The sequence below is a fragment of the Lissotriton helveticus genome, chromosome 1_1, assembly GCF_964261635.1.
Source record: "Lissotriton helveticus chromosome 1_1, aLisHel1.1, whole genome shotgun sequence".
NCBI lineage: Eukaryota > Metazoa > Chordata > Amphibia > Caudata > Salamandridae > Lissotriton > Lissotriton helveticus.
In genome coordinates, this window is record NC_136057.1 from 391,932,693 (window position 1) to 391,946,369 (window position 13,677).

Below are 13,677 nucleotides of genomic sequence, written 5' to 3' on the forward strand. Positions count from 1 at the left end.
CACATGTCTCACCCAACTAGATGGAAGCTCTTGCTTCAGTGGTCTTTCCGGCAAATGGCACCTTCTAATCGGGTGCCATGTGGAGTTAGGGAATAAAAACACTGTGTAACACAAGAAGGACAACGGGGGTAGCGGAGGGGCAGGGGGCCGCAGTACGCATCACATCCACGTCTGGGTCTGTGGAGGCCCCACTCAAAGAGGTAGCCTGAGGTTAGTCGATCATCCAGCAATAAACCCTATGTTAAGGGCCCTCTGATGTCATGGGAGTAAGGGCCCAAAGCTTGATGCCAGAAGGGAAGCGAGGGGGCAGTGCGCAGCACCACCGAGGCCAAGGGCCTGCGGTGCGTGTCACGCTAACCCCAACACAGCCAATACCAACAGCAGTAGGAGCCCCATGCACCCGACTCCTCAGACAACCATTCGCCACCCAGTGGTAGTTCAGCTGACCTACTCCGCTGAACCTCGGAAAGTCGGGGCACACAGAGAACACATAGCGTTTAGGAATACTGTCCTAGACACACCCACACATCAGTTAACCCTCGCCCAAGCACTCACCTGTCCTGGTTCGGACAAACGCCGGTAATCTACCCCTGCGCTGGAGCCGCACAGCCGGAGCGGTGTCCAGTCGGTTTTGCGGTGCATAAATACAAGGTTGTATCCACGCCTAGTCAGGTGGTATGACAACTGCGTGGTCTAACGTAGGACACGTGGTGCCCAGTGAGAGGACGCAGAGTGCATATGGTGGCATCCCCGCAAGTAAGTCGGCCATCTTAGAGTGTGTTAATGCCAGTCCCGAGTCTCTGGGGGGTTGTGGGGGTGGAGAGAGAGCTGGCAAAAAGGTTAGCCTGTGAAAAGACGATCTCCATTAGATCACACGAACAACCCGGGTGGAAAATGAATTCTGATCTAGTTGTGGAGTGTAAGGGTCTGGTTTTGCCCGTGGTGACTAGTGGGTAACAGCGAGTGGTTTTGCGGGGCAAAATAGGGAACTGCTGCCGTGTGTCCGGATGATAGGGTCCAGTACAGTCACAGAGGGGCTGGTAAAATTACAAAATGCGGGGCGGTCTACAGTTATCGTAAAATGATGTATACACAAGGTAACACTGGGGTCACTGGTAGAGTGTGAAAAGTAATTCTCTGTATGGGATCAAAGGGGAAGGCTACTTATTAGTCAAAGCAGCCCAGGGTATGTTGTCATTGAGACCGCAAATGTCAGTAGACAGGCGGTGCACCTATCTCTGTTCAATTCTAAACAGTGCTTGGTGTGTGATGCTAAAGTGCGACTCGAGCACCATCCATTTAAGGCTTTCTGCTTTGTGGTGAAAGTCCTTTCAGTGTGTGTATAGTTTGGTAGTATTCTTCATGCATCTAACATTACTCTTATGTTCAGTAATCCGTAGCTTGACCTGTCTCATTGTCATTCCTATATACTGTTTTGTCACAAGGACATGTTAGGGGGTAAATACACCTGGCTGTGTTGCAATTCGTGGGCCTCTTGAAGTGCCAGGTGAAAGTGTCAGAAAGTTGGATCTCCTTAAAGACATTAGTCTGGTTACAGACTGAACAATCCCCGCAAGCATAGTGACCGGTAACCGGTGGTAAGTCCCAAAGTGTCCTCTGGACACCTGGTTCCTTGGTCCTAGGTTTGGTGTGCACCAGGGTGTCCTTGAGGTTGGGCGTACGTTTGAAGGCAAACCTGGGATTCGGGATGTTCAGGTCTCCTGTGTTCACTATACCCCAGTGTTTGTTTATCGTTATCTTAATGAGTGTTGAGTTGGGGGTAAAGGAGGTGACACAGGTGAGCGTGTCAGTGGCTTCTTTAACTGAGACCTGCAGTAACGCCTCTCTAGGGTTGTTGCGACAAGGAGGATTCCCCTCCTTTGTGCCTCCACTCACGTTGGTTCATCCGCTCTTTTCCTACTGGGGAACTGCGTACTCTCTTTTGGTTTACAGCATTGGGTGTTTGACATCTCAGTCGACTGCGATGTTGGCAGATGCGTACTCTGATCTTTTGAGTTGTGTGACCTATGTAGATGCGGTTACATGGGCATAAGATACCATATACTACATTGTTTGTATTGCAGTTAGAAAAGTGAGTTAATGTTGTATCAACGTTGCCAATTGTGAATTTCTTGCTCTCAATAGTTAGATGACAAACACTACATCCTCCACATTTGAAATGGCCTACCGTGGGGGACAGTTCGAGATTGTGAAATGTTTTTGGTAGTTAAGGGTGCTCTGACAAGGTGATCTTTAATGTTTCTGTTTTTTCTGGAACACAGGATCATGTCGACTGCATTCAAAACTGACCAGTGTTTCAAAATAGATTTCTTTACTTGGTTTGAGACTGGGGAGAAGGTAATAACACATACCAAGCGACACCTGTCTGGTTTGGATTTAGGGCACAAAAGTGCCTCACGGGGACAGTACAACGCACGCTTGAGCGACCTTTTGATAAGTTTGCGTGGATAGCCCCTACTGATGAGTTTATTGGACAGGATTCCTGCTTAATCAAAGTAGTCTTGGTTTCGAGAATAATTCCTCCTTATTCGTAAAAATTGTGAAAAGGGCAAGGAGTCTCTCAGGACATGTGGATGGTGACTGTTTAAAGCCAGTAAAGTATTTCTCTCCGTGGATTTGCGGAACAGTGTGGTGTATAACTTCTCCTCATAAGCAATGATCATTAGGTCAAGGAAAGCTATTGGTTTGTGGTTATGTGTAAGTGTAAACTTTAAGCTTTTGCAGTGAGCATTTAACCAGTCATGAAACATGATCAAGCTAGTTTCAGAGCCTTTCCAAATCAAGAAAATGTAATTGATATATCTCTTACATTCTACTGTATTGGAAATGAATGGATTAGTTTCAGTTAAGATCCTGCTTATTTCTAACCTGTCCATATACAGAATGGCAAAGTTTGGTGCAAAAACGGCACCCATTGATGTACTATTTGTTGGTAGAATTTACCATCAAACGAGAAAAAATTCCGGTTCAGAAAAATCTTGAGAAGATGATGAATGAATGATGTTGGGTCAGAATGGGGAAGGGTCCTAGAATCAAGAATATTCTGAATGACATCAATCCCTGCTGCCTGAGGGATGTTTGTATATAGGGATTCAACGTCCAGGGTACAGAGTATACAGTCAGTGGTATGAAATGTAAGGTTTTCCACTAGGTTGTTCATGGACTTGGTGTCTTTTATGTAACACTGTGTTGTGGGCACAAAGTCTCTGATGAAGTTATCCACATAACGACCGAGTGGTTCCAGAATAGAGGCACACCCTGACACAATCGTGCGTCCAGGTGGAGAATCTACATTTTTATGTATTTTCGGAAGTGTGTAGATTACCACCGTTATCCAGTATTGGGGTATCTTTCATAGATTCACATGCCTGAATCATTCCCCGTCGCCGAGGAGTCCCACGGTAATAATATATACAAAAGCAGTGCCTTAGAAAAAATTTGTAGTAGGCTGACAATACTACAGACCCCAAAAGGCCCAAAACCTAGCAGCCTATCTACCTCATTATATGAAAAGAACTGAAAGTTGTTCCAACCAATCAGCTGTCAGCACCCTCTAGAAACTTCCCAGCAGAGGCAGTTCTCCTCAGATTTTCCCAGCACAAGTGAGAAGTACGTATCCCTACTAGAGAACTGTTCTGCCGGGGAGGAGGGAGGGTGCATGTGAATCTATGAAAGATACCAATACTGGATAACCGTAGTTACAGGTAAGTAACTTGTTTTCTTATCCAGTATTGGGGTATCTTTCATAGATTCACATGCCTGAATCAAGTGTTTTTATTTTATTTTTACAATTGCGCACCCAATGGAAATTGTTTTGACATTTCTTATGAACAAAACTGTTGACTTCACAATTGAAATCCTGTACTTGTCTTATAGAAATTAATAGATGTGTTTACCAATGTATTGTTTGGCTTGCAGGAGACCAACGTATTAGGATTCAAGGGACCCAGAAAAATGACCGTGCTTATTCCTGGAATGAATATGAACCATGACCGAATTCCTTTCAGACCACTAAATGTAAGGTTTATGTTTTAACACCAAACCCAGGCATGATGGTCAGGTCCTTCATTTTGCTATAGGTATTGGGAGAGGCGGGGAAGCCCAGCACTGGAACACTTTTTGCTTTGTGTTAATGGGGCAAAGGCAAACTAAGTTAAAGAGCAAGCCTGACGAAGGCCCCAGTATAGATTTGGGAACAAACGTAGCATACTGTGGAGTTCATAACTCCCAAAAATAATCCTGCTTGTAATGCATGGCTTTGAGTGACTTTCATTTTGGAGTGCACAGGTATCTAATGTGAAAAGTAAAGAAACTAATTTATAGTTTTCTATGGATGAAGGGAGATAGAGCCTAATATAATGGAATTGGGGACCAATGTGCACTGCTTCTAAGCATTTTTGGTGCTCGTGCAGTTCTCCCCAATTTATTTAGTTAGTTGTCTGACGATGGAAAGATACTCCCATCTTTCCATTCCGGGTACCAAAATACATTTTAATGCTTCCTTGATATGTAGAGATCACCAGAGTAAAGTTTGAAATGTGTGCACATGACTTCTTGAATGAACAAGAGTTCATGTTAGTTCAAACATGAATGGGAGGCTAACAGCATCCATCTGTATGAGGGTGCTAAAAGGTAACTGGTATCACAGAATGGGCCATTTAGTATATAGCAATGTTTTCCAGCAAAATGGCTTTGGGATAATGTTGATTCATCCCCATCATCTGAGTCCAACATTCAAGACACAATGGTTTTTATAAGTGACTGGATGAACAACAACCAGCTGAAGTTGAATCCGGAGAAAACTGAGCTTATCCTCACCTGTGGGTGTGCCAACCCTTGGCACTCCACTTTTTGGCCCCCTAAACTTGGTAATCCCCCTACACCAGCTGTCTCCTCAAAGAGTCTGGGGATTACTATTTGTAATGATCTGTCTATGAAAGCTCAAATCAGCTCGGTATTCTCTGCTGGCTTCTTTCAGTTGCGGAAAATAAAGAAGATCAGCAGATTTTTGAGCAGGGAAGCCATGATTGCGGTCATTCTGGCTTTAGTGATCTCCCGTCTGGATTATGCCAATTCATTATAAGTGGGCATTCCAGTTTACCAGCTTTGGCGTCTTCAGCTAGTTCAAAATCAGGCAGCCAGGCGGATTTTTCATCAGCCTAAAAGGCATCACGTCAGCCCACCAATGAAAAGCTTACATTGGCTCCCAGTGAGCAAGAGGTGCATTTTTAAGATGAGCTACACTATTTTTAAAGCACTACATGGTAATGGCCCAGCTTTCATCTCGTAGTGTCTCCATTGTTACACTCCCTCTCGCAACCTCAGATCTTCTCATCTTAATCTGCTGCAAATTCCCTTAGCCAAACGGAAGAAGTATGGCGGACTGCGGTTCACTGTTCTTGCACAGCAACTCTGGAATTCCCTTCCTGTGGCGCTAAGGTCCTCGTCCTCTCTTGCCCAATTTAGGAGGCAGCTTAAGACCTGGCTGTTACCCAAGCTTACCCTGATTGAGCTTCCCTCTTGCCATGGCCTTTACTCTCACTTGAGCGCCAAGAAACCGTTGGTGTACGTGCGCTTAATAAATGCTTTTAACATAACATAACATTTGAGTTCATCATGAGCAGCATCCATGTGAACTGTATGTCACAACTTTGAATCCTGACAGCGTCACTTATTAATTTAATGTACAAGATGAATTTAGGAATACTAAATTAGCTAATTGCTATGGGACACTGGCTATTCAGAATTTAAAAAATCGAGAAATAATATCCTAAAAAGCCTACAAGTCGAAAATGTTGATAAGAACAATTGATATGAAAAGGGAAAAAAATGTAAAACAATTCAAACCATATAGTATTAAGAAGCAGCCTTAAATGGTAGAGTGGACATCACACCAGATTGGCATAAGCTTGCTTCAAAAGGAAAGATTTCAGGGATTAAGAAATAATAACAGTAAGTTTAATAACAAATAGGAATTTCTACATCATGGGAGAGGCTTGATTGAGGGCTTGCATAGAGGTACACTTTGTGAGTGTCCAGGTACTGTTTATACTTCTGATAACACTGTTACTCCCATTAGCAAAGTGCAGTTTACTTGCCAAACAGTGCTCTCCAAGGACATATAACTTAAGGAGTATTGTGGCTTCCTGTATAATCTAAAATTCATTAGGTAGTGTAATTTGGTTTTCTTTTCTTGGGGGAGTGGGCTCTTCTGAAACTAGAGTGTTTAATGGTTGCATATTTTAAATTATATCCTATGGGAGCACCAGAATAAAATTGTACTTTGCCCACCGGGAGATCGTTTTTGGACCACTGACTTAAATCTTTTAATTCTTTTTTCACCTATTTGTGCACTCTGCCCCCACTCATCTTTATTACCGTTCTGCCCATTAAAAACACCTGAGTCCCTCCCAGGACAGTTGGGAGTTGTAGCCCACACAAGGTACCTTGAGGTCCTTGTGTGAGGAGGGAGCCCAATGATGAAGCCTGTCACCTTCGGGTGACTGAGGGTTCTCGTTCTTAACAGCGTAATGCTCTTCTGTATACTCTCAAACTTACAATTACTGTGTTATATTGTTCTTGTGGGAGTAGTATGTTTTTGGTAGCATAAAATGCTCCTTTTGAGCCCCTCTGTGTGATAATAAGGTGTTACAATAGCCATCTTACCTACATATGAAACTTATAGCGGTACCCTGGAGAAGAGCCTTCATGCCTGCAAGGTGATAGTGCGCTCTATAAATTGAATAAATAAATAAATGGTTCATGACGTGCCCAGATAAAATGAAATGAAAAAACTGCCAGCTGTGCCCATAAATTGCTGAACACTTTAACTGAGGAATACATGTTCGACCAGTTCCTAATATTGTTTTGTAAAGACATGAATCCCCTCCTTTTCAGCACTCATTTCTTTACTCTAGAAGCTATCTTGTAACCGTCCCTTTGGCGCCTATTGTTAATGTTTCAGTTACTCTGGTGGCCTTTGGTTAAGTCTGCACCCTGTAAACATCTTTATAAATAAATGAGAGAAGATTAGTTGAATGATAGGAGGGTACTGACTTCATTTCCACCTGTCACATCCTAAAACTTTTATGTGGGAAAGAAAGTGTTAGCAGGGAACCTCAGTGATCATGTTAATGGCTGTGCTTCCACTTTTTGATGTGGGTTAGGTTAAATATTGCTAATGACCTACATATCCTTTTGTTTTTATCTTTAAAAGGACAATGAAGGTTTACTCTCAAAGTGGCAAAATAAAAATCTGGAGAATATAATTGAGCTGCATAACAAAGCTCCTGTTTGGAATGATGACACACAGTCTTACGTCTTGAATTTCCATGGGAGAGTGACACAAGCATCAGTGAAGAACTTTCAGATTGTCCATGACAATGACCGTAAGTAATGTTACGTATGTATTGTTCATTACATTGTTCCACTCCAGAAGCACAGCTGTCATTCTGCACATACTAAACGCTCCAGATTTCTGCACTGGAATAGGGTGTAACATTATTTAATGTGTCTGGAAAAGATTTGCTCATGAAAAATACACTTAAAAAAACATGGACAATATCTTGTCATTTTAAACGTTCATTCTTTGTTGAGATATTTGGTACCTCTTTATCTGCTTAGACCTGAAAATGATCAATTTAGCCACACATATATTAGAAGTGCGTGAATATTTCAATATTATTTATTGGAACTTTTATGGTCTCAAATATCTTAAATCAGAAATTAGACTAAAGTATTGAGGAGGTGGCTGCCCTTTAAAGCAACTAGGTAACACACGCTTCAAACCAACCAGGCAATGGCATGGCCCAGATCTCTGTACTGGGGTGAATGTATGACATTGTTCTGCGTCTGTCCATCAACTGTTCTTTTTGCTCAAACCAACCAGGCAGCATACACTCAGGCTTGACCGCTTATTTTAACATGAGCAAAGTTAACAATCCTATTGTGTGAATCTCTAGAACATGCAGAATCAACATTATTAGCCAGATTCACTAACTGCATTTTTGAGCACTTACTGTAATTCTACAGTAGTACTACTCATGTACTACAATATGTAATTCATAAACTTGCTGTCAAAGACCTCTGCCTCACCTGTATTTTCTGTGTAGAGCTCGCCCAAAGTGGTGGAGATCTCTGCACTCGTTGGCATACAAATTAGAAGTAAATGTGGGAAGGACCGGGGCGTTGTGGGAAAATGGGGAATAATTACTAAATGGGAGGGTCTTAGGGAAATTTAAAGAGTGGGGACATCCTAATACCAAACACACACCCACAAGAGGGAAAGCAATTCATAAAATACATTTGTAAAGCTACTTCTGGTGGATACATCTGCCTGTGGATTCCTCACCTTATGAATATCCCCTGTGCCAGCATTCCGGGGAAGCTTTTTCCTAGCTCTCCACGCCAACTATGTGGTTACAATGCCATTGCTCCGCACGCAGCTCCGCATGACGTCACAGGAGCCGTGAGACGACCAGGTCGCGTGATGACGTCAGTTCCCTTTTTTCAGCTCTGTCGACGCTAGCGTTTTTTTCTGGGACTCTTCATACTTTCGACTGGAAACATTGTAATTTTCATTACATCTCGCTCTCCGTTTTGGCATATCTGCCCCGAGGAAGTCGGGGTTTAAGCCCGGTAAAGAATGTGGGGGTCATATGTCGATTACTGACCCTCATGAGGACTGCCTTTGGTGTTTGTTTTCTGACCACGACGTCGAGAGCTGTTCTTCTTGCAGGCAGATGATTTCGAAGGCTCTGAAGGAACCAGACGCCAAGCTGTGTATGGCAAAGGCAAGAAAAGAACAAGCATTTACAATGCAACCGGTCTCGCATTCACGCGAGTTTGAGGTATTGGCACTGTAAATGACAATGCCTTTTATTTATGTTTTGGTAAATAAAACGCATTGTCATTTACAATGCCAATAGCTTAAACTCGCAGTAAATGCAAGACCGATTGCATTGCAAATGCTTGTTGAATATGGCGTCCCAGTTCTTGCCAGCTCTCTTAACCAATGCTCATTTGTACTAACAGCTTCCGTACAATTGGAGAAAAAGCTCTAACTGCTGCGTTCTTACAAGTGTACGTAAAATGTGTTGAACATTACTTTTTCCCGCTGAGAAAAAAAAGATGGCTATTGACTGGAAAGTATATCTGTCAAACATTTTCAGAACGTTCACATTGTGTACTGTAAGCTGTCATTCCAATTTAACTAGAGATTAATAAAGTTTAAACATTTTAATTAAACAGTGTAAGTAAAGATGGAGGCAAACCGTGACTGTACATATTGCAGAAGAAACCATTCTCGTTCATTAAAGGAAGGAGACCACTCAAGGTTTAAACAAGATTTACTCTTCTTGCTGGTGCTTAATAACCATCTCCCCAAAATCACTTCTACTGAGTGCCTATTTAATGGTACAGTATTTTCAGTGGTTTCAGATTGCAGTGGAGGCGTGAATGCAACGTCCAGATGTGCACTGAGCAAAGTCCTTTGCCAAATCTCCCCTGGATTTGAAGCAGAGGATTTCTAAATGAGCTTCAAGGGAGAACTGGGGACCAAACAAGGGCGGACCCAATGATTTTCCATGTTATTCAAGGGTATAAAACAATAAACAGAGGCCAATTGTTTTGTATAGTGTGCTCCCACAAGCCAAAAGGTCCCATGCCTTTCTATGGAATGATTTAAAATAAATAAACGGAAAAAACACGGCGGTTCCTGTTTTTATTTTTTGGCCCCTAAAACGTGGAATTCCTTCCCGTCTGCTCTCCGACACTGCCCCACCTACGATTGTTTTCGCAGGATGTTAAAAACGTATCTCTTCCAGTCAGCCTTCGAGTAATTATACTTTCCTGCCCCCCGCATTTGTTATGAGCGCCATGAAACCGTTTTGGTGACCGAGCGGCATAAATTTTTTTAACATAACATGATTTCAGCCATTCTTTAATCTTACAGAGGCTACTTTTGGCCATTTGCACAACAAGAGGCTTTTAGACGTTACATAGCCTCATTTGCACCTACCCCTTAGCACCGCACTGCCTCGATCTCATCCTTAGACACTAAGCCCCCACAACAACCAAAGCCTCTGTCTCTCTTATAAGAATTGAGACCCCTGGATATTACACTTCAGTCTCACGTACACCCAATATCCAGGCGCCTGCGCCCTATTGGCTAGTACTGGTCCCCTTACAAATTCCAGAGTCTCAAATTATCAGTCAGAACTGGTATGCCTGGATATTATGCAGCCTCAATCACATGTACATGAATCAAAATTCCTGGACATTCCGCTGCATAATTGGACTCGGGACATTCTACCGACTTAATCTCAACTGCTAGGAATCCTGCCCACCCCCCTCTGTACGTTCCAGGCCCTAAATCCAACCTGTAAGAATTTGGGTAAAGCCTGTGATGTTTACCTGTGGATAATCCCCTCTTAACACTTTAGAAAGGCCAATTCGTAGGCTTTTGGACGTCAAGGCTGGTTTGATAAGCACACAAGTTACAGGAATATTCGCCCCTGGTGGCCTTAAGCATGAAAGGGAAGACCAGTCGTCTGGGTCTTTGTTCTTCTTGGTGTTACATAATCAGAGCGTGCCATGTCGAATCCTGATGACGACACTTGGATGAGGTATTATTCCCTGGCTGAGGATAATGATAAATAGTTTTGATCTGTACAGTAGTGCAGCTGCCATGCCAGTGCGTCCCCTAAGCCTGCAAAGCTGAGGTCTGATTCAGATATTGGTGATTGTATAGGGCCTTCCTAAAAAAATGGCTTTACCATTTCGTTTTGAAGGATTACATTTTACTACCCTTATCTCTACCAAGGCCCAGTACTGTAGCAACACCATTACCTAATTTTCTGGGTGCAAGCCTGTGACAAAATGCTGAGCGAGAAAGTCATCTCATCTTAGAGGTAATGCCCTTGCAACTCGAATCAGACTCGACCTTCAGTATCAAAGCCTCACTCCCACCCCCTACCTTCCCTTCGATGACGGAATAGAAATAAATGTGACCCCTTTAAAAAGTGCTGTTATAAATGTCTAATTTACATGACAATTAGACCATTTCTCATTTACATATTTCTTGAAATCATCCTCATTGAACTATGATTTTTGACATTTTTGCCTGAACCGGTTTCCCAAAGTAACTTCCCAGGCTCGGATTACAGAGTACTGGCAATGCCTGGAGACTTTCTGAACACCTACGTAAAGCAAATATCAAAATCCACAGGAGGATTTGGCAACAGTTTTCAAAAGTATGTTTTTTTTTGCATAAATAAAAAATATCGAAAAGAAAACCGTAATGGCTCCACCTGCTTCTCTGGAGGCATGCGCGTGGCATCCTCCTTGGAGGACAATCCCACAGCCATAACTGTGCAAACACTTCATACATATCTAGGAAATAGCAAATGTACACAGCACATACACAGGCTGCGTTAGAGGCCGACACCAGAGTCCCTGAAACCAGAGCAACCAGGCCCTCTTGGAAGACTAACCCTAAACATGCAGCACACTCTACTGAGAACAGCAATGGACAGCCAGAGCGAGGCCTGGAACGCAAAACTAACACTAACCATGCCGCACGCGCCACTAAGAATAGCAATGGATAGCCAGAGCGAGGCGTGGGACCCAAAAGAAACCCTAAACATGCCGCCTAGAACAGCGAGAGCGAGGCCTGACACGCAAATCGGATTTCCGAGCGGGAGAAAGGAGAGGCGTGACACGCACGAACTGTCTGGAAGGGACGGAGAAACAACAGAGCGGAGTCTGGACACAGGGAGGAACAGGACGAGAGGAGTACAACAGACCCGGTGAGAGGGGGCGTCGGGGCACATTGACGGTGCCCACCCCCCCAGTGATGGAAGTCCTGCGTGTGCCCGGTGAGTGGGGTTGGGAGGGTGTGTGTGTGTGCGCGTTTGTGTGTGTATGTAAGCCCTGCGTGTGCCGGGGGGGGGGAGGGTGTGCACGTGGGAATGTGTGTGCGCATGCGTGAGTGTGGCTGTGTGTGCACGTGCGAATGAGAACGGCGAGAGGCTGCTGAATGTTTGAACAGGAGATGTGCACGTGCGCGCCCACGAGGTGAAATCCGCCGAGGGAAAGCACGTGCACATCCCCTGTCCAACATTCCCGCAAGCAGGCGACATAAGGTCTTTCGCTCATGCGAGACCTAAAAAAGGGGGAGTAAAAGATCGAAGTCAAGCTCTTCAACGTCGCATGACTCCAAGAGAAAGCATAAGAAGAAAAAGAGGCATGCATCTCGGCGCCGTTATCGAAGGCTGTGTTTTCGAGGTCGCCTTCTCCAGCCCATCGACGTCGAGAAAAGGACTTTGTCTCGCCTTCTCCTTCAGTGTCTTCTCAGGTGACACCAGTTCATTCTCCTTCTTACAAGGGTACTCCCGAGCAGTCACCGACGCCGAGATTTTCACTGACTCCAGAGGATGTGTAGAATCCGGCTGATGCTGAGGGTCCTGCGGCTCCGCCTGTGGCTCCGGCGGCTCCAACTCCAGAGTTACCTCGTTTGGATCTCGAACTGGCACAGTACCCACAATTTCGGGCACCGGGTTCGGATCCATTGCATTTTTTAAATGCGATTTATGGTGTGTTTGCCAGGGCCTCATACCCCTCTGGAACACCTTCGGGTCCCATGGGTCCTATGACTTTTAGTTTGGGTGTGCCTCACCAGTTCCTCCGTTACCCTTTGTGCCATTTATGCCGACGACGCCGTCCTGGCAATTTCTGGCTCCAAGGATGTCGACGCTGTATGGGCAGTCCCCGGCTTTATCACGTGAACCTTCTCGTATTCGTTTGCGCCGGTTACTACAGCGGATCTTTCTTCGCCGCTCCCAGAGCCATCGACGACACGTGTGGTGCCGCCGACGCCGCAACCGAAGATGCGCTTGAGGAGAGAAGTGCAGAGGTTGTTGGAGGAGGAGCAGTACCAGGCTGAAGAGACGGAGGAAGGAGAAGTATATGATACAGAAGATTTGTTTGAGTGTTTGTGTGAGGCAAGTGGACTTGATACTTCCCCAGAGTGGGACTTTGCTTCTCAGAAGGCTTCCTCCTCGAAAGAAGTTGCACCGTACCATATTGTGATAAGGAAGGCTGCTGAACATTTGGATTTGCAGCTTCCTATGGCTGAGTATAAGCCTAATTTACTCACAGAGGTGCTTCATTCTCCGTCCTCTGTGGGTGAACCACTTTTGCCTTTCAACAAAGCATTGAGTGAGCCAATCCTTAATGTGTGGCGCAACCCACTTTCTGCTCCTGCAGTTTCAAGGTCGGTGTCCAGAAGATATAGACCTGCTCCAGGGGATCCGGTGTTCCTTTCATCCCACCCCTCTCCTTAGAGCTTAGTGGTGCAGGCTTCTTGTTCCAAGCAGTCCACAGGTGCTTTACCGCAGGCTCCTGCTGACAGGTATTCCAAGAAGTTGGAACAATCTGCAAAGAAGGTCTTTTTATCGGCTAGCATGGCTCTGAAGTCTACTAATGCCACTTGTCTATTGGGTAGATATATTCATACCCTTATGGGCTCTGCCACACATCTTCTTCCGCAATTGTCTGATGAGAATAGGGGAAATCTGAGTGAAATGCTGGCAGACTCGCAGGCTGCGGCTCGCCAAGTCATCCAGTCTAGCCTGGACACAGCGGATTCTGTTGCCT

At 44.6% G+C, this 13,677-nt stretch overlaps 1 protein-coding gene across 8 annotated transcripts in view; it reads left to right on the forward strand.

Moving 5' to 3' along the window:
* TULP3 (TUB like protein 3) overlaps positions 1-13,677 on the forward strand; it is a 550,002-nt gene that overhangs the window by 515,818 nt on the left and 20,507 nt on the right. For all 8 annotated transcript variants that reach the window (XR_013606868.1, XM_078673739.1, XM_078673741.1 and 5 more), the window contains 2 exons: positions 3,940-4,038; positions 7,238-7,409. Coding sequence is in view for 7 of the 8 variants with exons in the window: in XM_078673739.1 (XP_078529865.1) it covers positions 3,940-4,038; positions 7,238-7,409 (271 nt within the window). In the remaining variant the exon portion in view is untranslated. The remainder of the gene's footprint in view (positions 1-3,939; positions 4,039-7,237; positions 7,410-13,677) is intronic.